The sequence below is a fragment of the Balaenoptera musculus genome, chromosome 15, assembly GCF_009873245.2.
Source record: "Balaenoptera musculus isolate JJ_BM4_2016_0621 chromosome 15, mBalMus1.pri.v3, whole genome shotgun sequence".
NCBI lineage: Eukaryota > Metazoa > Chordata > Mammalia > Artiodactyla > Balaenopteridae > Balaenoptera > Balaenoptera musculus.
In genome coordinates this window covers 29,875,508-29,903,042 of record NC_045799.1, presented here as the reverse complement: position 1 = coordinate 29,903,042, position 27,535 = coordinate 29,875,508, and the positions used below count along the sequence as shown (strand labels likewise).

The following is a 27,535-nucleotide window of genomic DNA, read 5'->3' as shown; positions in this document are numbered from 1 at the left end:
GATATGCCTTGTTCATAGGTTGGAAGGCTCAATATTGTTAAGATATCAATTTTCCCAAATTAGTCTAGAGATTCAAAGAGTCCCAATCAATATCTCAATGGAATTTTTTGTAGAAATTGACAAGTTGATGCCCAAATTCATACGGAAATGCAAAGAAAAAAGTTGCAATGAAGAAACAAAGTTGGAGGTCCTATATTACCTGATTTCAAGAATTATTATAAAGCAACAGTAATCAAAATAGTGTGGTATTGGCATAAAAGCTAGACTAAGGAATCAATGGAACAGAATAGAGGCCAGAACTAACCCCACACATATATAAACAATTGATTTTTTGCAAAGTTTAAAAGAAATGGTGGGGCTTCCCTGGTGGCGCAGTAGTTGGGAGTCTGTCTGCCAATGCAGGGGACACGGGTTCGAGCCCTGGTCTGGGAGGATCCCACGTGCCACGGAGCAACTGGGCCCGTGAGCCACAATTGCTGAGCCTGCGCGTCTGGAACCTGTGCTCCGCAACAAGAGAAGCCACAATAGTGAGAGGCCCGCGCACCGCGATGAAGAGTGGCCCCCGCTTGCCACAACTAGAGAAAGCCCTCGCACAGAAACGAAGACCCAACACAGCCATAAATAAATAAATAAATAAATATATAAATAAATAAAATTTTTAAAAAAGTTAAAAAAAAAAAGGAAACACTGTCTTCATTAAAAAAAAAAGAAATGGTGCTGGAACATATATATATATTGCAAATATATATATATATATTGCAAAACAAATATATATTGCAAAACAAAACAAAACGTCTTGAATCTATACCTCTCATCATCTACAAAAATTAACTTAAAATGGATCCTACTCCTAAATGTAAAACCTAGAACTACAAAACTTATAGAGGAAGGGGGAAATTTTCTGTGACCTTGGGTTAGGTAAAGATTTTTTAGCTATGACAACAAAAACACAATACACAAAAGAAAAAATTTATAATTTGTACTTTATCAAAATTAAAAATTTGTGCTCTTCGGGCTTCCCTGGTGGCGCAGTGGTTGAGAATCTGCCTGCCAATGCAGGGGACACGGGTTCGAGCCCTGGTCTGGGAAGATCCCACATGCCGCGGAGCAACTAGGCCCGTGAGCCACAATTACTGAGCCTGCGCGTCTGGAGCCTGTGCTCCCCGACAAGAGAGGCCGCGACAGTGAAAGGCCCGCGCACCTCGATGAAGAGTGGTCCCCACCTGCCACAACTAGAGAAAGCCCTCGCACAGAAACGAAGACCTAACACAGCCATAAATAAAATAAATAAATAAATAAATAAATAAATAAATAAATAAAATAAAAAATTTGTGCTCTTCAAAAACACTGTTAAGAGAATGAAAAAACAAGTCACAGATTGGGAAAAATTTTTTGCAGAATATTTATCTGATTTTTATCCACAGTATATAAAGAACTCCCACAACTCAGTAATTAAAAAATAACCCAATAAAAAGGGAGGGGGTGAACAAACACTTCCCCCCCAAAAAAATATGGATGGCAAATAAGCACATGAAAAGTTGTTCAACATCATTAGTCATTAGGGACATGCAAATTAAAACCATAATGAGATATCACTACACATCTATTAGAATGGCTAACATTAAAAAGAGAGATCAGGGCTTCCCTGGTGGTGCAGTGGTTGAGAATCCGCCTGCCAATGCAGGGGACACGGGTTCGAGCCCTGGTCTGGGAAGATCCCACATGCCGCGGAGCAACTGGGCCCGTGAGCCACAACTACTGAGCCTGTGCATCTGGAGCCTGTGCTCCGCAACAAGAGAGACAGCGATAGTGAGAGGCCCGCACACCGCGATGAAGAGTGGCCCCCACTCGCCGCAACTAGAGAAAGCCCTCGCACAGAAACAAAGACCCAACACAGCCAAAAACAAAATAAGTAAATTAATTAATTAATTAATTAAAAAAAAAGAGATCATTCTCGTGCTGATGAGAATGTAGAGGAATTACAACTCTCATACACTGCTGGTGGGAAACATAAAATGGTACAACCACTTTGGAAAATAGGCGACTACTTATGAAGTTAAACATATACTTACCATACACATACACATATACATATACAACCATTCTACTCCTACTTATTTTAGCCAAGAGAAATGAAAGCACTTGTCCATATAAGGACTTGTACATAAATGTTTATAAAGCTTTATTTATAATAGACAAAAACTGGAAAGAACCCAAATGTCTATCAAGAGATGAAGGCACATTTTGCTATATTCATACAATGGAATACAACTCAGCAATAAAAAGAAATGAACTATTAATACATGTAACAAAATGGATAACACAAAAAAATTATGCTGAGCAAAAGAAGCTAGACAAAAGAAAAAGCACATACTGTATCATTCCATTTATATAAAACTCTAGAAAGTGCAAACAAATCTATGATAACATAAAGCAGATCAACTGTTGCCTGAGGATGGAGGTAAGGGGAGAGAGGGAGAGATTCCAGGGGGAGCATGAGAAAACTTTTGGGAATGAAGGATATGTTCACTATCTCAACTGTGGTGATAGTTTCATCAGTGTATACATATGTCAAAACTTTTCAAATTGTATGCCTTATGCCTGTTTTATTGAATATCAGTTATACCTCATAAAGTTAATTTAAAAATAAAGAATAAGGAAACATACTTCTAAATAGCCCATGTATTAAAAGAGAAATCATAACAAATTTAACAATCCTTGGAACTGATAATGAAAATATGAGATATAATAATGTGACATAGGGACTTCCCTGATAGTCCAGTGGTAAAGAATCTGCTTTCCAATGCAGGGGATGAGGGTTTGATCCCTGGTCGGGGAACTAAGATCCCACATGCCACGGGGCAACTAAGCCCACGCAACACAACTACTGAGTTCATGCACCTCAAGGAGAGAGCCCACGTGCCACAAACTACAGAGCCCCTGCGCCCTGGAGCCCACGTGCCACAACTAGAGAGAGAAAACCCGCATGCCACAACTAGATGAAGCCCGTGCGCTGCAACGCAGAGCCCACACGCTGCAACAAAAAGATTCTGCATGCCTCAACGAAGATCCTGCATGCTGCAACTAAGACTCAACACAGCCAAAAAAATAAAGAAAAATAAAGAAAAATAAAAAATAATGTGACATAGAGGAAAGATAGTATTTTAAGGAAATGTCATAGCCTTAAATGATTATATTAGTAAAGAAGGTCAACAATTAATGAGCTAAACATCCAACTTAAGAAATTAAAAAAGAACAACAAAATAAACCCAAAGAAGTAAGAAGGGAGATGATAAAGATAAATGCAGAATTAACGTAATGCGAAACAAACATTAGAAAAAGATTGATAAAGCTGTCAGTTTTCAGAAAACACAAATAAAAGTAAAAATTGCTAGCAAAACTCATCAAGGAGAAAGATATGATACAAACAATTAATATCAGAAATGGAAAAGGTTCACAGCTAAAGATACAGCAGAGGGACTTCCCTGGTGATCTAGTGGTTAAGAATCCACCTTCTAATGCAGGGGACGTGGGTTTGATCCCTGGTTGGGGAACTAAGATCCCATCTGCCACTGGGAAACTAAGCCCACGTGCTGCAACTACTGAGCCCACGTGCCCTGGAGCCCGCACACCACAACTAGAGAGCCCACACGCCGCAACTACTGAGCCCGCGTGCTCTGGAGCCCACACACCACAACTAGAGAGCCCATGCACCGCAACTACTGAGCCTGCACGGCACAACTAGAGAGAAGCCAGCAAGCCACAATGAAGAGTCCATGTGCTGCAACTAAGACCCGACGCAGACAAATAAATAAATATTTTTAAAAAAGATACAGCAGAGATCAAAAAGATAAGAGAACATTATGAACGACTTTACGGAAACAAATTTGAAAACTTAGGCACATTGTACAAATTCCTTAAAAAATGTAACTCATGAAAATAGAGTAAAAAAGAAATAAAAGGCCTAAATAGTCCTATGACCATTAAAATATGAATAAATGGCTTAAAAATTCTCTCCTCCTCAACCCCACAAACTAAAACCAAATTGTAACAAATTTTCAAGGAAAAAATCATTACAAACTAATACAAATTCATTCAGCAAATAGTAAAAGAAAGAACATGTCCCATCTAATTATTTAAGGGTCTTATACCACAGACTGTCAAAATCATACTAGGACATTGTAAGAAAAGAAAATTACAAGCCAATCGTGTTGAACATAAATACAAAATTCCTAAATATTATTAACAAAGCAAATCCTGTAGCATTTAAAGATAGTAAATCATCATCAAGTTAGGTTATACCAGGAGTAGTTCAGTATCAGAAAATCCATAAATGAAATTCAGTACATTAACAGTTTAAAGGAGAAAAGCCATATGATCAATTCAATACATGTAGAGAAAAACAACACGTGAAATTCAACATCTGTTCATGAAAAAAACCCAAAAAACAAAAATTAAAAAACTCTCATACCAACCATTTTTAACTTGATGAAGTATAGCTACCAAATAGCTACAATTAGCAACATTTTAAATGGTGAAACACTAGAAGCATTTTCTTTAAAATAAAAAACAAGCCAAGACTGCCCATTATCACTCCTTATTTTCTCAAGGTTGTACTTGAGGTTCTAGTCAGTGCAGTAATGTAAGAAAAATAAATAAAATGCAAAAGGATTGGATAGGAAAAACAAAAGTCATTTTTTACACGTCTGTCTCTATAGAAAAAACAAAACAAATCTAAAGACAAATATCTACATGCAAATATCAATCGTATTTCTTTATATTATCAACAAAGACTTAGAAAACATAGCAAAAGATATAATTTACAATAACAACAAAATATAAATTGTACCTAGAAATAAGCTACCCATACAACTGAATGGTTCATTCCCTCACCTCTTCAAGTCCTTCCTCAAACTCCACCTTCTTAATTTGGCCTACTGTGACCATGCCATTTAAAATCACACCTCCCCCACCCCCAAATTCCTGATCAGTTTTATTTTTCTCTATTTTTTCCCACCTATCACCTTCTAACATACTTATAATTACTGTTTATTGTCCATCTCCCCAATGTCTTCTCTGTCCATGAATATGGATATTTTTGTCTGCTTTGTTTACTGTGGTATTCCTAGAACCTAGAACAGTGTCTGGTACATAGTAGATGCTCAATAAATATTTATTGAATGAGTGAATAAAGGAAAACAATAAGTGTATGTAGACTTTACTGAGAAAATTAATTGAGAAAATTATAAAACTTTATTGAAAGGCTTTAAAGAAGATCTATATAAATGGAGAGATAAACCATATTCATGGATAGGAAGACTCAGTAGCATAAAGATGTGAATTCTCCTCCAAATTGATGTATAAGTTAACTGTACAAAACCCCCAAAGATGTGTGTGTGTGTGTGTGTGTGTGTGTGTGTGTGTGTGTGTGTTGGTGTGGAACCTTCTACATGGATTCTAAAATTAATATGGAAGCACAAAAGGCCAAAATAGTCAGTTCTTCCCTGAAGAACAAGATAAGATGGGAAACTTACCCTACACGCTTGTCTACATTATTTTTATATAGATAGAGTGATTCAAACAATGCCATGTTAGCACAGAGATTATCAAATAGATCAAGAGAATAAAACACAGAGTCTAGACTCGGACACACAAATAGAAGGAAACTTGATTTAGGACATAGGTGGTACTGAAGCTCAGCAAGAAAGGATGAGTTATTTAATAAATGATACTAGAATAATTAGTGATTCATAAATAAAAATAATTACATTGATACCTTAATTCACACCATGCCCCAAATTAGCTCCACATGGATTACTAACCTAAATGTACAAGGAAAAACTGTGAAATCTTTAGAAGAAAATATAGGAGAATATCTTTATGACTCAGCATAGAGAAAGGTTTCTTAAACAAAAAGCAGAATGAAATCCATGAGGAAAATATCGATAAATTCAACTACATTGAGTTACTTGATATATACTTCCCTGACAAAGTATCAGTATCTAGGATCTATAAAGAATCATTAAAATCAAACATAATTCCTGGTGATTTCAGTATCAATGTAAATAGATAGTTCTTCCAACACATTCTTCTCTCCATTCCTTGAGTATCTCTCCTCCAATGACCTTCTCTCTACCCTCCCTTGGCCACACATTACCTATAAACGGAATTTCCAAATAATCCTACCTACAGACAACCCACTCCCTAACCACCAGCTCCAACTCCTTCTAGTACCTCAACTCTAGTAATTCTTGGCCCCATCAAAACCTATGTTCCATTCATCCTGCCTTCTCTTCACTCTCCCATAGTCCTCTCCTTTCTGAGCTTAAATTCCTTGTTCCATTTTTGTAAACACCCCTTGCTTACACTTTTCACTCTCTTGCCCTCTCATGTTTCATCGTGTTCACATAGCAAACCCCTAACTCTGGCTATACGCAACCACTCACCTGTTCTGCACCTGCACTTGTGCAGCTCAGCAGGACTGGGGAAATTGCTCACTTTTAATTTATGACCACAGGTAATTCCCTGATGGTCCAGTGGTTAGGACTCGGTGCTTTCACTGCCATGGCCCCAGGTTCAATCCCTGGTTGGGGAACTAAGATCCCACGAGCCGCGTGGCGTGGCCCCAAATACATAAATTTTAAAAATAAATAAATAAATAAATTTATGACCACAGATCTTAGGTGGGCCCTTAGTGCCACTTGGCAATCACAGAACATTTCCATGGTCCACTCACTCTCTTGGACAACTGTTTCATGCCCTAGTGTCTCCCTCTCCATCCTCATCCTCAACTGTTGACCTTGCTTCCTATTTCACTGAGAAAACAAAGCAATCAGAAAAGAACATCCGTAAGCTCCTATGTTGGATATTCCCATTTACCCATGTCCAGGTTCTCTATCTTCCCTGCTGCCTCCATGGATAACGTCTGTGCTCTCAGCTAAAGCCAGTCCTCCACGTGTGCAGGAGAAACCCTGCCCTTTGCTGACTAGAGGACATTGCTTCAGCCATTCTCCCTTCTAACGCTTGCATCATAATTTTCCATTTCCTACTGGGTTTTTGTCATTGGCATCTGAACAAGCTATATCTTTTTCTTGGCCTTACACTGTGCTCCTGTCACCACCCTGTTCCATCCTGTTTCTTTGATCCCTTTAGGGTGAAAGTCCAGAGTTCCTTTAGTCACTGTCTCTAATCTCTCTTCTCCCACTCTCTCTTAGACATACTCCTATCAGAATTCTGCCCCTTTTGCCACTGAAATGGCTCCTGTTGAGGTCACCAATGTCTCCCACATTGCTAAATCTAATGATTAACCCTTAGTCTTTTTATCATATCCATGAGCAGCATTTGATGCAGTTGACTATTGCCTCCTTTTGGGATAATTTTTCTATCTAGGCTTCTGGGACTCCACTCCCCTGATTTTCCTTCTACTTTACTGGCAGCTGCTTCTCATTCTCCTCTGCTGGTTACACATCTCCATGACCTCTCAACATTGGACACCTCGGAATGCAATTCTTGCACCGCTCATATTTTCTTTCAACACTCGTTCCCTCCATGATTTCATTCATTCAAATCTACATCTGTAGCCTGGACCTTCCCCTTGAGAGCCACACTCATGTGTTCAGCTCTTTTTCAACATCTCCACCTGGAGGTTTAGCAAGAATCTTAAATGTCATACGTCCAAAACCAAACTCCTGATCTTCCTCCTCCCAAACCTGCTTCTCCTGAAATCTCCACCTTCTCAGTAAATAGGAGCTCCATCCCTTAAAGTTGCTCAGGTCAGAAACCTTGGATCCGTCTTTGACTTCTCTCATCCTGTCACCTTGTCTCTCCTTCCATAACAAATCCTGTCAGTTCTGCCTATGAAGTGTATCCAGAATCCAACCACTTCTTACAAACTTCTCTATAACATCCCCTCTGTCGCAGCCTCCATCATCTCTCCTGGATAATTGTTATGGTTTCCTAACTCATCTCCCTGTCTCCACCTTTGCTTGCTGCGGGTCATCTTCAACAGAGGAGCTAGAGTTAAAAACTTGTCGAAATATAAATCAGGTCATATCATTCTTCTCAAACACCCCCACTGGCTTCCATGTCATCCAGAATAAAAGTCAAAGTCCTTACAATGGTTTACAAGAATGGCTTACATGCAACCTACAAGGCCCTGCATGGTCTGCCCTTCCTCCTGCCCCATCCATTGTATCTCTGACATCCTCATCTCCTACTGTCCCCCTCGTTCCAGTCACCTGGGCCTTCTTGCTGTTCCTGAAACATGACAAGTACACTCTTGCCAAGAACATTCTTCTCCCAGATTCATACTTGGCTCGCTCCTTTACTTCCTTCAGGTCTTGGCTCAAACGTCATAGTTTCAGTGAGGCCTTCCTTAAATACTCTAAAATTGCAATAGCCCCTTCCTGGGCACTCTCTGATCTTTCCTGATGGCTTTCTTTTTCTCCTTAGCTGTTATCACCATCTAACATGCTGTACATTTTATTCAGTTAGTTTATGTCTATCTCTCCTACTGGATTGTAAGCCCATCGACACAAGGCTTTTTATCTGCGTTGGTCACTGCTTAATCTACAGCATATAGAAGAGACCCTGGCACAGGGTCCATTTTAACAGTAGATGTTAACATTTAACAGTAGATGTTAAAAATTTATTTGTTGAATGAATAAAAAGCATACTAATTGGCCAGAATACAGCAACAGGCATTCTCAAAATAGCTGGTACGAATATCAATTGGTATAATCTCTACAGAGGACAAATTGGCAATAACTATCAAAAGTACAAATGCACATCTCCTTTGACCCAGAAATTCTGCTTCTAGTAATATCCTTTTTATAAATTCACACGTGTGCTAAGTGACACCTGGACAAAGTAATTCACTACAGCATATTTTATCCCTGAAAAAGAATGAAAAAGCCAAAATGTCCAGCAATAGAGACTAAAGAAATTATAGTTCATCCATACAATGGAATATTTTGCAGTAGAAAAAAGAATAAGGAGACTGCTTGTGTCTGCATTTTCTTGCACAGACTATCTCAGGAAGGATACCCATGAAACTGGTAATAATGCTTGCTTATTTGGAGGGCAATGGATGAGTCAGCGGCAGAGGTGGGAGCCTTTGCTGTCAACCCTCCTAAACTTGAATTTTAGTACATTGTGAATGGTTTAATCTACTAAAAGGAGACCAAGGCAGGGTTTATGTTCCAATATGGAATGAGTTCTAAGATATATTGTTACAAATAAAAAGGTAAGTACGAAAGACTGTGTACAGTATGCTATACATAGGGGTGGGGCAGACATACTTTTCATTATTTACTCTTTTATACTTCTTGAATTTTGTACCTTATATATGCATTTCCTATTCAAAAAGAAATAAAATAATTTTAGAAAATCATGGTGGGAGAATGCATTTTCATATGCATCACCTTGACAATCCTATGATTGAAGCTTGCTAAGTATTTCCCTATTTTTTAAACAAAGGAAACGGATGATCAGAGAAGTCAAGTCAAACAGCGCAGAGGCACCAGGCACCAGGACTAGAGCCCGCTTCCCTGCCAGGCCCTCCCAGCCCCTCTAGCCCAGCAGCCTCTACCACCCCCCACCCCTGCCCTCTCCAGCTCCTTCCCTCAGGACACACAACTCTTATGCCCAGCCCCAGAATGTCTGCCACCAGGGGCTTCAGTCAGGGGACTGTTTCTCTCTGCTCAGAGCCACCAACAGGGTGGTGGGTGCCACCGTGCTCTGTGGCTGATCCCAGCCTGCCCTGGCCTTGCAGCTGCCAGACCCTCTTCCCCCAGTCTGTACCTGTCAATGATGACGGGGTCTGAGGGTGTCTCATTTCGGTTGCCACAGCTCTTCCGGTCACAGCACCGGCTGAAGGAAAGATGAGAAGGGAGGGAAGGAGGAAGGGGGTGAAGGAGAGGGAGATTACAGCATGTGGTGTGTGTGTGTGTGTGTGTGTGGCTCCGGGGTAAGGATGCTGATGTCCTGTCTCTGAGTATGGAATCCCTGGGCCAGGGGGGCTCGCCCTCAGGGGCCTGGGGGAGACAGGCGGTGAGGGTCCTACACAGGGACCTGCAGAGCCCTTATCCCTGGGGATAAGGTTGGCCAAGAAACCCTTGTCCCAAAGGCATGCTGCTCCTGGAGGATCCAGGAAAGGGCAGGCTGCTGACCACCTACTCTCTCTGTACACTTTTTATACATATAGAAAAGAGCTCCAACTGTAAGCATGCAGCTCATGAATTATCACAAAGTGAGCCCACCCATGTAACCAGCACCCATACCAAGAAATACCATGTGACTAGCGCCCCAGAAGCCTCCTCATGCCCCCTCCTGGTCACTGCCCTTCCCAAGGGTAGCCACTGTCCCAACCAGATTTTTGAACACTATTTTCTTTTCCATGTATGAAGAGCTGCCTCGGAGGACCCTTCCTGACTGACATCTCCTGGGGAGCCCTTGCCTAGAAATGCCAAGCTCTGGGGTAATGGGGAAGGGGAGTCCAGCACTGTGTTCCCTCTTCCCCATCCTGCCTGCCCAGGGGGTGCCCTGAAGTTCACATAAGAGGCAGCAAAGTTTCCTCCTCCAGCTTCTGAGCTAATCCAGGAGGCCCAGGCCCTGCCCCCATCTCCCAGCGAGCCCTCCCCAGAGCTTTATTAGTTAAGCTTCCCAGTAGCAGCAGGAGGCCTCTCTTACAAAAACACTCGGAGAAGCCACATAAACAGGCCAGGCTAATGGGTCCTCAAGGACCCTCTCCTCAGCCAGCACTGTGCCCAGGGGCCTCACTCTTCCCTCATCACCCCCCACCCCCAGGCTTCCCTGGGGATCAGTGGGGAGGGGGTTGGTGGCAGTGGTAGGGGTTGGGCCAAGAGGCCAGGGGCAGGTGACCTAGCCTTTCTCACCTGCACATGATCTCGTGGGTGAGTAGCACGCGGCACATCTCGGGGTTCTTGTCCTGCCCCTCGTAGATGATGGCCTGGGGAAGGGGAAGTGCGCAGGCTGGAGGGGAAGGAGGCTCCTCTCAAGGCCAGGTGGAGGGGCAGCTGGGCCCTGCTCCCAGGGAAGAGCACGCCCTCCAACTCTCTCTGGGAGCCCAGGAATGCAGAGGGAGCTGGGAACCTGGCTTCCCAAACCAGTACCACCATCAGAATGGGCAAGAGTGGCATGAGGTCTACAGATTCTGTCTGTCCACAGGCAGCTCTTTCCGGAGCCAGCTCTGCTCAGGGGCAGGGAGGTCCCCAGATCACCATGACCAACGTCAGGCTGCCGGGAGGGCAGACACACTCCAACCTCCACGGTTCTCACAAGCATTGTCCCTCCAGGCTGTCCTGCCGGCTCCTTGGTCCCTCTCCCCACCCCATCACCTCCGCAGGCCAGGCCAGTGGCTCCCTCTTGGACTGCTGGATCAGCCACCACCACCCCCACCCCACCCCCCCCAGCCAGTCCCCCAGCCTCTCCTCCGCCCTGAAGCAAGGAGTGAGCTTCCCAAACCACACATTTGGCTTCCACCTTATAACCTCTGTGCCTCGCAGCCATCCCTTATTTGTGGGTCTCTCTCTCTCTGGACATTCTCCAACCCCTTCCACACTTGTTGACCATGCAATCCCACTTTGCCACTGCCTGGTCCGCCTCCCACACCATGGCGACCACAGGCTTCCTAGAAACACACCACTTCTTCCTCTGCCCTGGGATTGGGTGGAGGCTGCTGGAAGACTGTCTGTGTGGGAAAGCCCAAGTCTCCACCTCAAGTTGCAGGCCACTGATTTTCACATCTGAGACTCAGCCCTGCTCCTTTACCAGCGCACACAACCTCTCTGAAGAGCCTGAGGCTTGGGGCCCTGCGGCTGCACAGTCCATCAGGGCTGACTCAGGTTTCAGTTGCCCCGAGCTCCTCGTGCTGGTCCCTGAGCCTCCTTCTCTTGTCTTTTCAAGTCAGCAAGGTACTGAGGGTCTGCAGTGGAAGCTCTGGGGCCCCACTCAGTCCCCTCTCCTGGACCAGTGCACCCATCCCCCAGCTGTGGGTAGCATTAGCTGCTAAGGGCTTTCTCTTGAGAACTGCTCTCAGCAGACAGGAGCTGCTTCCCCTGAAAACGTCTGGAAGGTTACACTCTCCCCTTGGGAGTGGTCCCCAGCCAGTAACTGACCAATACAGGGGACAGAATCTTGGCCTCCTTGCCTCAAGGGGGAACAACTCTGGTGCCATTCCTTCTCCAGGCCTCCTCGTGGATCAGGTTGAGGCTAGACTCCAGCAGAGACCACATCCTTGCTGAGCATCCCCTGCCCTGTCCTGCTTCTCCTCCCTCCCCTTCTGAGAGCTTCTCCCCTCCTCCCCAATAAACCATGTGTACCTGAATCCCCGTCTAGGCTGAACTTCTAGATAACAGGACCTAAGACAAAGTTGTTGAACAAATATTGTCTTTTTCTTGTCTAGAGGGCAAAAGCCACACATCCTCCTCCTGTGGACAGTTCTCCACAGAGAACTGTGGACAGCTAGACTGGTGAGGATGAAAGGCATGGGGGAGGTGGGGGCAGGGACAAGGATGCTTGCTCAGACCACAGGGAGATGGGGGTCAGAGAAGGGGCTGGACAGGCCTGAGCATTCCCTGGGCTGGCTCACCTGCTTGGACATGGAGTCGATGAGACGCACATAGAGATCCTGTTCTGTCCGAAGTCCTAAGGGTGGAAAGGCAGAGAGGGCTTGCTATTTGGGGAGCCCCTGTGGCTTCTGATGACTGAACACACTCCACACCCTCCCCTGCTGAAGCCAGGCCCCCTCCACCCTGACAGTGGGGCACCACGTGTCACATGGTGCTGCGGTACCCAGTGGGCAGTGGGCCTCACTCACCGTTGTTATATACCAGCCGGAGGCGATAATGGATCCCGTTGTTTGTCTTTTCACCCCCGGGCTCCTGCAGGGACAAGATAGGGAGAATGCTTGGTGCTCCCGGGGATCCTCCAGCCACCCCCATCCCCCCCACTCCCTTCCCACCCAACCTTCCTCCTTACCCCCCTCCCTCCCATCCATTCACCACCCCCTTCTCCACTCCTCCACCACCTATCCATCATCTGCTCCAGTGGGAGGGGGTTCCCTGAAACCCTCCCCCCCCCACCCTGTTCCTTCCCAGCGAGCCCATGAGCCTCTCACTCGGTCCTTCTCCACAAAGTCGATGAAAGCTGTACGCTCCACCTCCACCGGCTGCCCCTGCCGGTCATACATGGCCAGCACGAAGTGGAAGAAGTTGGATTTCCTGAGGTTGGAGGGGGGCTGCTTCTCAAAATGTGCTCGTGCCAGGCCCACGCCACTGTGGGGAGGAAAGTTGCTGGGAAACCACTGGACGTGCCCTCCAGAGAGAAAGACCCCGTCACCTCTGACCAGGTAGGTGGGCTGGCCAAGACTTGGCTCTGATGTGTCAAGAGTTTGGGCAAGAAATTGGATGGGCCCATTCCACCCTTGCCAGGGCCATCTCAGTTCTAGAAGAGGCCTCCCAGCCCTGAGGTCACCCCAGCTTGCTCCCATGGGAATAAGCAGCACAACAGGTGACAACAGAGGCATCCCTAGCAGGCTCCTTCCCAGACTTTTCCCTGGGCCTCACATTTTGGAAGGCTGATCTCTAAAACCAAATGAACAAGCAACCAATCTTACTGACCACAGGCTCCTGTGACTGCCCTTTAGGGCCTCAAGGGGCAGCTGGGAGGTTTTGGAATGAATATCCCACTGTACCCCAGCTCCTGGCTACGTGCATGAGCCTATGGTATTGCCTGGGAGATGATGAAGTCCATCAGACTCTCAAGAGACATTGAACTGGCTCAGGGCCACTAGTCTGCCCAGCCTGGACCCTGGGCTATGGCTGAAGGTGGGAATGTCCTCCCCAGGTATAGGGGGACCTGCCTCCATGCTTGGAGGAAGACACCACTGGCTCCCTTGGGCAGAAGGATCTTCTGGTCTGGCCTTGCTTTCTCCTGGCTCATCAGAAACCAGTCCCAGAAGCAAAGCCAGGGTGAGAGCAGGAGGAGGAGAAGAACCAAGGCCCTATTCACCAAATATTTCTTGAACCCCAATGATGTACCAAGCGCTGGCCACATGGCACCACGTGGGGCCACAGTGAAACACCTGGAAGGGGAGGGAAGACAGATACAGAGACCTGCAACACAAGACAGAGTGGTGGGTGCCCCTTAAGAGATGTTACTATATAAAAAACGGTAAAAGCAAAGGAAAAGATTAATTCTTTCTGTGTGTGATGAAGGGAAGACTTCACGGTGACGGTGGCCTTCCCCCTGGTCTTTGAGGAATGAATAGGAGCTCAACAGGGGCAGGAGGCAAAAGGGCAGAACTAACAGCATAAGAAATGGCTGTAGGTATGAGGGTTAGTGTCACTGGACCACTTCAAAGAGTGAAGTGAGGAGAGAAGAGGTTTTATTGGAAGTGCCAGACTATCCATGCATACAAAAACCAGGCCATGGAGTTTAGACTTTCTTCTCTGGGCCAAGGTCTTCCAAAGTGTGTTCTTTAGCTCTCTCATGGCTCCAGGTCCTCGTTCTATAAAAGAGTGCTATAGCCACAACTGCTGGGAAATGCATACACAAGTGTATGTGGGGGGCCCTGGGACACCCTCCAGAAATGGACCCTCCTTGACCCGCTCAGGCCAGTGCTCCCCATGTGTGGTAGCGAGCCTCCAAGATGGTTCCCCATGATCCCTGCCTCCTGGTAGTCAGGTCCTTATATAGTCTCCTCCCATACTGTATCAGGATTGGTCTGTGTGGCCAATAGAATATGGCACAAGCGATAGCATACGATTTCTAAGGTTAGGTCATACAAGACACGTGGCTTCTGCCTTGTTCACTCTCTTGGATTAGTCACTCAGGAGGAAGCTGGCTGCTGTGTTGTGATGATACTCAAGCAGCCCTACGGAAGGTCCACATGGAGAAGAACTGAACCCTCCTGCCAACAGCCGGCACTAACTGATCAGCTGTATGAGGCCTACCAGCCCCAGTCAAGCCTTCAGATCACTGAAGCCTCATAAGAAACCCTGAGCCAGAACTACCCAGCTACACTGCTCCCTGATTTCTAACTTTAAGAAACTGTGTGAGATAATGAATGTTGTTTTACGTTGCTGAGTTTGGGGGTGATTTTTTTTTAAATGTGGCAATAGATAACTAACACACCATGCTTACTTGACTACGGAGCATTTTGGTGGAGGGATGTGGTTTGGGAAGCATGACTAAAGGCCACCAGAAGGCTCTGAAGTCAGGCAGGGCTTAGAAGATGCTGTAAGCAAGGAGGGCAGTGTGGTAGAAAAGTGAGAGGCTGCTGCAGGGATGCAGAGGCGAGGAAGAGAATGGTGGAACTGTCTTGAGAGCCATTTAGACCAGAGTGCCATCACGGACATGCCATTGTGACAACATCTGCCATACTCATCACTACTTAATATTTTTCTTCATATAATTTTAAATCAACTTACTCTTACTTGGCTTCTTGCAAAGCCATAATATCTGAAATGTCATGGGCTTCAGAAGCTTGTTGTGTTTTTACTCATACAGATTACAGTAAATACATAAACAATAAAATGAAAACCGTTCCTCCTCTTGAAAGCCTGCTTGGGAGCCTCAGTCGTCCATGTAAAATGCTAATTTTGGAGGCAGAAGTGACGGGTCTTGCTTGTCCCTGATCAAGATGAGGAGGGCACCACCAACACCTTCTCTTCCCCACCAAAGGTTATTTCTACACGTTCCTTGCTCCAGGATCATCCTCCTCCCTCCTTCCTCGGTGTCCCTCCCTTCTCCTCAGCCTCAGGCTTACAGTCCTTTCACGTCCAGGCCTTGACCCTCCGGCTTCCCACTTGCCAAGAGGCAGGGAAGCCTGAAGACCGCTTTGATCACAGCAGGTCCCTGATTACTGTTGATGAATATGCTAATGAGGCAGCAACCCTGACTCCTCCCTCCAGCCCCCAGGACCAGCTTAGGGGCAGTGAGGCTCCCCAGGGACAGGACCACCTGGGGGTAGATAAGGCCAGAAGGAGGTGAGCTGTGGGGCCATCCCAGATCACTCTGCCCCTTACTCTGTCATCTAGCCCAGGAAAGGTGCCTGGAAGGCTCTCAGACAGTGGGGAGAGAGGGTATAGAGAAAGAAAGAGACCTTAACAGAGGAGGGGTGGAGGCTGAGCAAGAACACAATCCCCCGGACCCCTCAACATACCCTATCTAAACAGACACTCCTGTACTTCCCAGGCCAAGAGTCAATCAATAATGCTGAGCTTCCTCTCCCATCCATCCCTCTTGGCAAATACCAGTCAGTCCTGGGTCCTGGTTGCCTGGGGTTCCTACCAGGCTCCTAAGGACCAGACCTGGGAAGTCTGCCCTAAGCCCCAAGCCAAGCTCCCTTCACCCCAGGCAGAGGGCCTGCCCTCTCAGCAGGAGGGGATTCCCAGGGAGAGTGGTTGGGGGGACCAGGGGAGGGGAAAGGGAGCAGGTACCCCTGCCTGGGGTCTGTGGACCAGTAGCCAGTGCTGCCAGCTGCAGGGCATCGAGGGGCTGCACTGTCCGACTCCACAGTGGGATCAGGCTCAATTCTACTTCCCTTGAGGCAGCCCAGCATCAGCCTCCATTCTCCACCTTGCTTAGTGGGTCTGAGGCACAATCACACACATCCATGCAAAGCAATGGGACAGAGGCGGCTAGTTTATAGCTCTGTGACAGGGATCACTATCATGAATGACAGCAGAACAATATGACCCCAAGCAGACCAGGAGAGGACGGCAGAATAGGCAAGACCCCTGCTGGGCATGCCCAGCTCTGCTCCTGGTCTGCGAATGTCTCCAGTTTACCCTGTTCATACCCCTGTGAGACAAGTGAGAAGACCAAGGGGAAATGGAAAAGGTTTGGGTTTAAAGAAATCCTCGTATTTCCTATGAACGCAGAGAAGGACATGCGGATTAGAACAGCAGCTAGAGTGCCAAATGCAGGTCTGTCTAGACTTCTCCTGGTTCTCCCAGGCACCTCCACCGCCTACCTGCCCGTGGAGTGGGTAACCAATCAGCATCCCTGAGCAGAGCTGCAAGCTGCAAAGGGAGAGGGTGCGGAGGGGGAGGGGGAGACTTCTGCTCTACTCACCTTGGGAAGAGCTGATGCTCTTGTAATGAGAAAGCAAACCAAGATTAACGAACAGAAAGAAAGAGACACAGAAATATGCTCAAACAGCTCAGAAGACAGACCTGGGCCGTGGAGAGGTCTGAGAGGCCTGCTGGGGCACCCTGGGAGAAGACATGTGCTCCCACAGTACCTTAGAGGCAGAGATGTGGATGAAGGCCAAGGTCTCTGATTCTGTGGTCTCCAAAGTGGGGTGGCCCAAGACACCCACTGGGGTGTGGAGAGAAACTGCAAGGATGTTTATTGATAGGAATCCTTTATCTAGAAGAAGGGAGAGAGGCAGGAGGAGAGCCCCAGAAGTCTGGAGAGGCAAGTGTTTTATCTGGGTTTCCCCAGAAGCAGACCCTGAGACAAGGATTCAAATGTGAACACTTTATGTGGGAGGTGATTCCAAGAAACCCTGGCGGGTGTGGGGAGTGAGAGAGAGAAGGAAAGGCAGTCCCTAACAGGTGCATTATCCACAAGTTACCACTGCGGGCAGCTTCAGCTCAGCCCCCAGGGAGCTCTGGAAACAAGTCTAGAACATGTGCTTCAGCTAGTCAGAGGGCTGAGCAAGGGACCTGGGGTCTTCATCGTCCAACTCCAGTCAGTCACTGGCTGAGGGCTTCTGGGGCGTCATCTCTCAGGTGCTTCTGGCCTGTTGTGCAGGTGGGTGGAGCAGGCTCTGGCGGTCTAAGAGCCTTAGGAGGCAGATGCTGGCAGAGGAAGCAGACCCTTTCCCAAGGGTCCCCAGGGACGTGGGTGGGGTAGCAACTCCCAGCCATCCAGAGGCCTGCGGTGTGATGGAAGCCAGCAAAGCTACAGCCCAAGGGCCTGCGTACAGCCTGGCAACATGCACAAGAACTGCCTCACCTGGTGCGTGTATTGCTGGAGCCTATAATTCAGAAATGTCTCATTCACTTAGCATGATTAGTGCACAAAGCGTGCCACATACGCGTCTTTTCCAGGTAAATGCAGCTGAGTGACGAAAACAGCCACATTAACCACTTTTGTAAGACTCCCAAATGATTTACACATCTCCTTGCTTTCTTAAAAAGATTGTTTTCAACAAAATGTTCAAAACCCTTTCCTATCAACTCCGGAGTGTGCTGAGGCGGTGGGGCATGTGCTCCTGTAAAAAGCACGGATGTGGGAGGAGAAAGTGCTCATCTTCATATTTCCACCAGGGCCCACTCATCCCCTTCCCATCTTCTGAAATTGCCCCCAAATTAAAGGAGAATGGGACAGAAAAGCTTGGGTGTGCACAGCTATTTTTTTGGTTGGAGGACATCCGAGCATGGGTGTGTGTGGGCTTCCTGAGTACTGTGCTGGGAATCCAGGCTAAAGGTGACACCAAGGGCAACCTGACCTTCACAGCCTGAGTCATTCAGGTGACCTGTGCTTCAGAGTACAGGGGGATGCATATGGGGGCATCTGGGGGCTGCAGAGTTGTCTGGCTGCTATTGCTTGGCCACCCAGGGGTCCCTGGAGATGCTCCTTTTCGAGGCTGAGCAGGATGACCCAGGAACCTTCTTGCAGCAGCTGGACCTCACCACAGCTGTCTAGGACAGACGACACCTCCTTCACAGTCAGTATCCGCTCTCGGGTCAGAAGGCCATTCATAAGTCTTTACATCCTTGATTAGGTACTTATTGTAAGTGCTAGCAATTTAAAACAAGCATCTCAAATCCCACAGAGGACAATGGCCGAGACTGGAGCTTTGGCCTTCCCCCAGAGGCACCTTCAGGCCTTTGTCTCCCCTGCACCCCTCTGCCCTCTACTAAATGCTAACTCTTGCCTACCTTGGCAGCCCAAGGTTCTGAGCAGTGCCTTGGCTTGGGCCTGATCCATCTTGGAATCTGGGATGCTGGGGAAATGGGGAGAAGCACTGCTGTCATCAGCAGTTGGGGGAGGCTTCTTTTTGATCCCCCCTCCACCCTGGAGGTGGAAGGAGTAAAAGTGTGTATTTCCTGCATCTCATCCTTTGTCTCAGATTTCCCTACTGTCTCTGCTAAATCTAGATCTTCTTTTCCCCATCCTAACATGGCTGCATAAGTCCCCCCTTCCTCTCCTCTGCATTCTCTCTTCCTCCAAGCATCCCACTGGCCGTGGCTCTCCCTGCAGGCATCCTTTGGGTCCCTGGGACTGCTGATAATCATCAAGCTGGGCTTGGCATTCCTGACTCCAGCCAAGATCTACTGGCCTAGCCCTGCCCAGAGCCTGGGAAGATAAAAGCAGAGGCTCACTGGGGTGAACCCACCCCGACAATGCGACAGTGCAGGCAGGAGGACCTGGTGCCTAGAGGCAGCTGCCCAGAACCTGGGTCTAGAAGGGCCTGCCAGAGATGAGGCTTTGGGGCTGTTTCATATCCCCTGCTCCCACTGCCCCAGCAGGGGCTCTGCTCACTTGCCCCAGGAAATTATCTCAGCCACCAGGTCCCTGGATGAGGGGGGAGGGGAGGATCTCACTAGCCAGCTCTCCCATGTTTCCTCTTGCTCTCAATTCTACCCAAAGACTGCCCACCCTGCTTCTCTGTGCCCACCCCCCTCACCACCCACCCACAGGCCTGCCTGCCAGGTCCCAGGCTGAGGAAGAGCTATTAATTATTAAAGCAAACAAAAGCATTTCCTAGCAGGGATGCTAGCCTGCTGCTGCTTACAGGAAACGCAGCCCCAGCTGGCTTCCCTCTCAGGGGCCGGCTAGCGTTCTGGGACCAGCTCAAGGGGGAGGGCTAGCCTGGGTGCTCCAGGAGTCTCCCCAGGCTGGGAGTCACATCAGAAGGAGAGGAGAACTGCTTCTGTTCTGAGAGATAAAGTCCTGTTGGTCCAGGGTAGGCCAGGGATCCTTGTGCAGAGTTCCCCACCAGGAAGACCCTGCCAGCCTTCCCTCTTACCTCCAGTGTATGGTATGCAGCCTCTCTTTTCTCCCTACCCCTCTTTCGCTCAGAACTTTCCTTCCTGTTGGCAGGCCCTCCTTCACTGATCTTAGCAGGCTCTGGGCTTTCTCCTCCTTCTCCACCTTCTGAAAAACCCTGGCGTTGTAAAGCTGGGCAGCAGCAGCTGCTCCAGTACCTGGTTCCTGGGGTCAGGTAGATCACCAACGTGGACAGCGAAGCCCAACAAAAACGGACTTAGTAACCTTCTAACATGCACTCCTGCTTCCTGCAGCAGATACTCATTACCCCCTATTGACTGCTCGAGCCTGGTGCTGTGGACACGAGGATGAATGAGCCACCACCCATGCCCTAAAGGAAGGTGTAGGCTGGCAGGGCAAGGAAGCTCAGGACAGGCAGGGCACAGCTGACTCTGGCCTGTGATAAGCATCCTTAGACAGCACTGAGAACTGCTCCCGTGGGCTGGATGGGAGGGCACAGAGAGAGAAGGTGCCGGGGGGGAGGGTCCCAGAGGTTGTAAGATTTTATTCAGTGGGTGTGTGGGTGCTGGGAGCAGGGGAACTGTTTCAAGAGACATTGTTGGATGCCAAGAGTCATACAGAGGTTGAGAGGAAGCTTGGGATCAGACTGTGATGGGCCTTGAATGCTGAGTATCTGGGAGGAAGTGTGTGTGTGTGGGTCACTGAAGTTTTTAATTGGGGAGGGACACAATCAGAGAAGAGTTCTTTGGAAATGTTTCTTTGGCCCCTGGTGCATGGCAGACGGTTTTGGGGCGGGGGGCGAGGTGGGAGGCTGGGACAGTGGGCTAGCAGGCTGAGGTGATACACTGGGGTTAACCTTCAAGCCAAGGAGGAAAGTCGTGGAGGGCAAGAGTGTGTGTCACGGTTACGAGCTGGCCGTGGGCACTGTGATTAGGAATAGGACCCAGAGGCACTGTCCAGAAGCCTTGACAAGCTGGCGGCTGTGGGGGGAAGGCGAAGAGCGCATCAAAGACAGCTGTCAGACCCCAAGCAGCCTTGCAGGGAGTGTTCCAGGGCAAGTTCCTCCGAGACAGAGGGAGAGGAGCCTTTGGAGGTGGAAGAGGGGGGCGGGGCAGGGAAAGGAATTCCTGTCATTGTTGTTTTAGGATGAAAAGACCCGAACAGAGGACTGATGGAGGATCAAGAACCAACGGATGAGATGATGGCATCTCAGGAAGAATGAGAAAGAAGTACCTCCCACCTGCTCCCCTCGGCAGGAGGTGCCTAGAGGCAACCAAACATGTGGGGGCTCCCAATCTGTGTCCTGAGACCGAGAAGCCTCTGGACTTGGAGATAAGCAGCCCAGGCCTGAAGAAATTCCTCTCCTCAAACTGGGGAGGCCTTCTGAGTCCTGGTGATGCGGCCCTGGGGACTCAGACTGGACACCTCAGCCCCACTCAAGACCTCTTCCCCACGTGCAGACACTGCTGAAGCCCAATCTCATGGGAAGAGCCTCATCGCCACACTTCCTGCACCCACACAGGCTACAAGGGCACTGCCTCCTTCCCATCGGCTTCCTGCTCATCAAACCTGCTGACAGGGACAGAGGGGAGAGTCAGAGAGAAATAGGAACCTTAAACCATGAGGCCCCACTGGAACACTTCCTCCTCTCTTACAAGGAGCTCTCACCACAAAGGCGGTGGTGGAGAAAAAGACAAAGAAATTGACCATCTCAAATTAAATGAAAAACCAGAACCAACAGAAAAACAAACAGGATACAGAATTGTATGTATAACACAGGAAAAAAATATGTTAATAGGAAGATGGGAAGGAAATACACTAAATTATTGACAGTAGCTATTTAGAGAGATGGGGTTTTGTTTTCTATTTTCCTTTTTTTTTTCTAGAAAAGTTATATCATGAGTAAAAATAAGGATATGAATTCATAGGCAAGACCCTTTCTCTTCCTAAAAAGGTGAGCTCCAGAGAGAGGCCCCGGTGCTCCCTCTGGACAGTTATGAAAGCACAGGAATGCAGGAACACCATTCAGTTTGAACATGAAACAAGGTGTGTGTCTGTTAAGGGGTGAGGTTGGGGTTGGTGGTGGGGTGGTATCCCCTGAACAGGACTGGGGATGTGAATGTGTGGCTGGCATCCAGGTCTGGTCTGTCCTGGAAACCCCCCAGCAGAATCCCTTCCAGCTGCTGGACAAGCAGCTGCTCAGACCTCTGGGAAGCCCAGCTCCCAAGTGTCCCATGTGTCTGCAGAGGCAGCACCTCCCTAGTCCCAGGCACTGAGAACTCCAGGTAGGATGTCTAACCTCCCCTCCCCTTGCTCACAACTGGGGATACAAAAAGCCCAGGTGCTGTGGGGGGCTGGTCAACGAACCATTATGCTTCCTTTCCAAATCCAGGAGTCCATCCCCCACCCAGGCTCCCTGCCCAGACTCCTGCAAAGGAGTCAGAGGAGATGGGTGTGGGTACTGGGTTCCCAGGGACTCCCTGCCTCGGGTAGGACCCACCAGAAAAACACCTGGAGGGACCTGAGCGGCCCTGACCCATCCTCAGTCCCAATCATTCCACCAAGTCGACTGCCCACCTCATCTCTTCCCCACCAGCCGCTTCTCCAGCTCCACAGGTCCCCATCCTCCAACTCTGAGGGATGTGAGAAAGCAGAAAGGGGGCTGGGTTTCGTGCCTTTCCTGGCCGAGATCTATGGAACTGGACAAGGAGGGGCACTTAACTGCCTGAGAAGGAGGGGTCAGCAGTTCCTTAACAGCTGGTGGCTGTGGGACTGCGGGCAGCCGGGAGACCTCCTCCTCTAGAGCCATGGACGGCTGGGCCAGCAAGCGGTACTCAGAAATCAGAGCCGGGACATCCAGGAGTGGAGGCAGAAGCCCCGCCCCGGCCCGCCCCACATCCTCAGGAAGATGCAGAGGCTCTCAGGGCGAGGTGGGCACAAGAGCTTGCCGGGACAGTGCAGAGTTGGGGCTCCCTCCAACCCCTCGCCCCAGCAGCTCAGCAAGCTGAGAGAAGGCGGCGCGGAGCCGTCCAACCCGAGCGCGCCCGGTCGCGTCCGAGCGCTTACCTCTGCGCCGCGGTGCTGGCGTCCAGGATGCCCGCGCCCTGCATCCAGGAGCGCACCGAGCCCAGGCCGGCGGGCAGCAGCGGCTCTTCCTTCAGGTTCAGCCCGCCGCGGGGCAGAGCGTCCTGCGCAGGAAACATAAGGGCGCGCAGTCGGTGGGCGCTCCCACAGCCGGGGATCCGGTCCCGCCGAGGCTGCGGGTCGTCTCAGCTCCGCCCGCCCGACGGCACCCGGCGCCTGCAGGAGCGCAGCGCAGCGCCAGTCCCGGCCGCTCAGTGCGCGCCAGCCTCCTGGGCGCTCCCCCGGAGAAAGCGGGTCCGCGAGCGCCGGCGCTGTCCCCTCCCCTCCCGGGGCGCGGGGCGGGGAGATGGAGGGATTTCCCCGCGGCCTGAGCGCCGGCGGGCGGACTGAGCGCGGGGCGGTGAGGGAGGGGAGCGGAGACGGCACCCGGTCCGCGCAGAGGCGCCCTAGAGGCGCGCTCTGGCGGCTGCCCAGGGCCGCGGTCGTCGGAGGGGGGGCCCGAGCGCCCCTTGAACTGCCTCAGGCGAGGCGGGGGCGCGGGGCTGCCCGCCCTTTCCCCCTCACCGCCCCCACCTCCCGCCCACCCGCCCGCGGCGCCGGCGCGGGACGCTGATTACCATCCAGGAGGAGGAGGCTGCGGGCGCGGAGCTCGGCGGCGGCGGCGACTGCGGCGGTAGCGGCGGCAGGAGCAGCAGCAGCCGCGCGTCCCGAGGAAAGGCAGGGGCAGCGCCGGGCCAGCAGACGCCTCCGCCGCCGGCGCCCCGCGTGCTCCGGCGCCCCGGCCCTGCCGCAGCCCCGGGCGGCAGCACCTGGAGCAGCAGTAGCAGCAGCCCGGCCGACTCCCCCCTGGGCCCGGTTCCCGCGCCGCCCCGCCGCGGCCGCCGCCGCCCGCCGCTCCCCGGGGCCTGGCCGCGGGCCCGGGCCATCCCGCCGCCTCCGCCGCCGCCGCCGCCGCTCCCGGGGGAGCGGGAGCCGAAGGCAGGGAGCGCGGGCGGGAGGAGGGATGGCGGGAGCTGGCGGGCCCAGGGGACTGGGGGCCGGGGGAGGCGGGGGCGGGGCGGCGCGGCTGGCCGAGGGGCGGCCAGGGACGTGACATCATCGGGGGAGGAGCGGCCGGGCCCGGGCCGCCGCGGCGGGGCGGACCCTGGCGAGTCGGTCGCCGGGGCTGGGGGCTGCGGCCTGCCCGAGGCCGCGGGAAGGAACGGGAGGGACCAGCGTGGGCCCGGGAGGCCCGGGCAAGGAGCTGACTTGGCTGCGCGGCGGGGGAGCCCGGGCGAAGCCGGAAGATCGAGCAGGGCCGCACTCAGAAACCTCCGCCGCCTCCGGGTCGCCACTGGACGAAGTCTCGGCTTCTTCTCCGCTCATCTTCGTCTCCCAAGTACCCGCCGTACTCTCCACGCCGACGCCCGGTTCCTGCACTTGCCGCTCATTTCGACGGCTTCAAGCTTTTACTCTTGTTGTTCTTTGCTAGCCCCATTGGTCCTGCCCGCCTTCTCCTGACCTCGGTTTAACCTCAGCCTGGGACTCAAACCTTTCTCCCTTAGGCTGGGCCCCAGACGCGCCGAGCGCAGTCCCTGCACCCCCCCATCCCTAGTCCAGTCCGTGGCTTGTCTAAAAACTAAAGCATTTTGGTTTCCAACCTGTGCCTTTCAGACACCTCTTGGTTTTTGATGCAAGTTGGATACTGAGTTAGGACTCACTTCCTCTTGCTCCCCAGCCAGAGAATCTTCCCTCTCACATTTCATTCCTCTTAGTTCCCCGGGCCAGAAATCATCTCACCCTTGACCCGAGGGCTGAGCCGTTTCTGCCCCTCTCCCCCCATTCTGGCTTGGTGTGTCCTGACCAGGCTTTGAACAAGCCCAGAATGAGTCCAGCACTTTCCTGCAGAACAGCATGGGGGTGGCCTACCCAGCCTGCTGCTTCATTTTCAGACACCCCTGGAATATCACTTTCCTGCCCCAGCTGACTCCCATCCTCTTTCGGGGGGCCTCCAATTGTGCAGTTAGTGGTCCACCCCACATGGACCCAAATGAAGGTCCCAGGGCCACTACTGGGCCTCCTACTACCCCAGAGGCACCCCCACCTCCTTTTCTGACCTATGCCCCCCTTCCCATCACCTGCGGGGGCTGTCACTCCCACCCAGACTTCTCAAGGTCTCAGTTTTTACCCCAGGTGAGATTATCAAAGGTAGTCTCTCCTTAAGGTGAATTCTTACACCAGTCTTTTTCTCCATCTCCTTATCTGACTCTAAATCCTTGCTCCTCCCAGTGTGGTCCCTGGACCAGCAGCTTCAGCATTAAGTGGGAGCTTGTTAGAAATGCAGAATCTTAGGCCCTGCCCAGACCTGCTAAATCAGAGCCGACCTTTTACCATGATTCCAGGTGATTTGCATGCACATTACATTTGAGAAGCAGTGCTCTAGAGAAACCCCCCAAGGCTGTTACATACTTGCTCCACCCCTCTCTCCAACCTTCAAACCTACCTCTGCCTCTCTAAAATTTCCAACAGACAGCCTACCTCTTATTTACTGGAGAGATTTACTGGAGAGAGGGAATCTTGGCAGAATCCTGCTGGCCTTCTCAGCCGTCCATGTTTTTCCTCCTTTCTCAGTCTTCTCACCCATTCTCTTTTCCCCCTGCACCCAGAGAAGCATGTGGGCTCAGGGACCTCTTTGCTCAGTCCCTTCTTCTGCACCTCCTGATGTTGTCCCATGCAATCTGTTTGTGTGTTGATACTCCTTTCCTCTGCTCAGACCTCCCCATTCTTAAAAGAACCCTCCCTTTGTCCCCGCCTCCTCCTCCTCCAACTTGTGCCACTCCTGTTTCTGAGAAAGTTCACAGGCGCACTCCACCAAGGCTGCCTTGCCAGCCCCCAGCAAGCCACTCTTGAAGGCTTGGTGGTCTGGCTCCCTTCCAGTTCTGCCGCTGTTTGTTCCTCTCTCGGCCTCAGGCCCTCTGACCCCCGTGCAGCACTGGGCTCGGCGCACCTGCCTCCTCCACACACCTGGGAAGGCCACCCTGATGACCAGAGCACACCGTCTCTCCTCTTACCCCTGGGTGCGCCCCAGCTTGCTGTGTCCTGCTCCCTTCTCCCTTTCTTCTCTCGGAGAACTCAGGCTTTTCCACAGTCTCAGGGGCCATCTTTGGGGAAATGATGTCCTAGTGTGGGCCTCCATCTGCTTCTGTCAGTCCTGAACATCCACTGGTGAGGACAGAGCTGTCCTTGACCCTTGGGGAGGAGGGGAGCACCTGCTTCCAGGGAGCGGCCCTCTCCCAAGTAGCTCTGCCCCTGAGCTGGGGTTGGGGCTGCTTCATCTCCACATGCCCAGCCACGTTCATGCCCATTCCCCACAAACCAGCTCTTCCTCCTGGCTCCCCTGTGTCTGTCCATGACACCTCCTCCTGATGCCCACCAGGTTTGGGGCCCAGGAGTTCATCTCTGATACTTGCCTTGCCTGCCCAATAGCCACCTCTTTGTCAAGTCTTAAGGATTCTCCTTCCTTGTCCTTCTCTCTACCCCAGGGCCCACAGTGAATATCTGTAACAATGAATTTACTTGCCCTCCACTGGACTCCACCCTGGCTTGGAAGAGGAATCTGCCCCAGTCTGATGACAGCCTCCTTAGCTATCTTCTTGCCCCCACCTGTCTACCCACAACCACCCTCCATCCTCCTGCCAGTTTTTAAAAGCAAACCATCACCTGCTTAGAAACTTCCAAGTGTCTCTCGTGGCTCCCCAAGTAGACATTTAAGGACTTAGTTTAGGGACATTCTAGGCCCTCTGATGCCTGATCCAAACATTCTTGCCAGCCTTCCCTCCATTCCCTTGCTGTGTGAGTCCCTTGCTTGCCTGACACAGAAGATCTACTGTTTTCCAAATGCAGACACAGGTCCCACACTCTCAACTCCATGCCTCTACTCTGGCTGTGACCTCCAGCTGCAGTGCCCTCACTTTTGCAACACCTTTCTTCTCTGGGAGGCAACGGGGTCCACATTCTTTTCGCGATGCTTGAAGGGCTTTGGGGTTGCAAGTCTTCATGGTTCTAGAAGCCTCTTCCTAAGGTAGATTTGGGGGATAGGTGCTCAGAATTAACCTGGGCAGAAAGGGGAGTCACTCAACCCAGAGATGGGCTCCTGACTTGTGTGGGTGTCTAGCTTGTATTAACCACATGGACTAGAAAGAAACCAACCAGGATGGTGTTTGAGGCTTCCCAGGGCCTGCAGCCCCTGAGAAGGTCTTCTGGGTTAGAGCCGCTGAACCAATGGGCAAGGCCCTGGGTGATGAGGGTACCAGTTGGGCCCAGCAGGGCAAATTCTGGGTCAGCTTTTGGAGTCAGAGGTAAGTATCTCTGCTTTAGATCCAGGAAGTCTGTTTCTTGGAACTCTTTGTATGTTTTTATTTTGTATTTTTTATCTTAGTTCCTTTGACAAAGTTCTCCTCTCAAACTGTTGTAGCTTCATGAA

The 27,535-nt window shown here is 50.4% G+C and overlaps 1 protein-coding gene across 4 annotated transcripts in view; it reads right to left on the bottom strand.

Annotated features, from left to right (window-relative positions):
• Positions 1-23,915, bottom strand: part of EBF4 (EBF family member 4) — a 54,552-nt gene extending 30,637 nt beyond the window's left edge. For 3 of the 4 annotated variants that reach the window (XM_036827459.1, XM_036827462.1, XM_036827461.1), the window contains exons 1-6: positions 23,056-23,192; positions 13,139-13,295; positions 12,839-12,902; positions 12,611-12,666; positions 10,896-10,969; positions 9,802-9,870 (exon numbers count right to left, since the gene is read on the bottom strand). In XM_036827459.1, coding sequence (XP_036683354.1) covers positions 9,802-9,870; positions 10,896-10,969; positions 12,611-12,666; positions 12,839-12,902; positions 13,139-13,295; positions 23,056-23,192 — 557 coding nt within the window. Of the gene's footprint in view, positions 1-9,801; positions 9,871-10,895; positions 10,970-12,610; positions 12,667-12,838; positions 12,903-13,138; positions 13,296-23,055; positions 23,193-23,690 lie in introns of those variants that run through there. The other variant, XM_036827460.1, reaches the window with a different exon arrangement.
• Between the last annotated feature and the right edge of the window lie 3,620 nt (positions 23,916-27,535).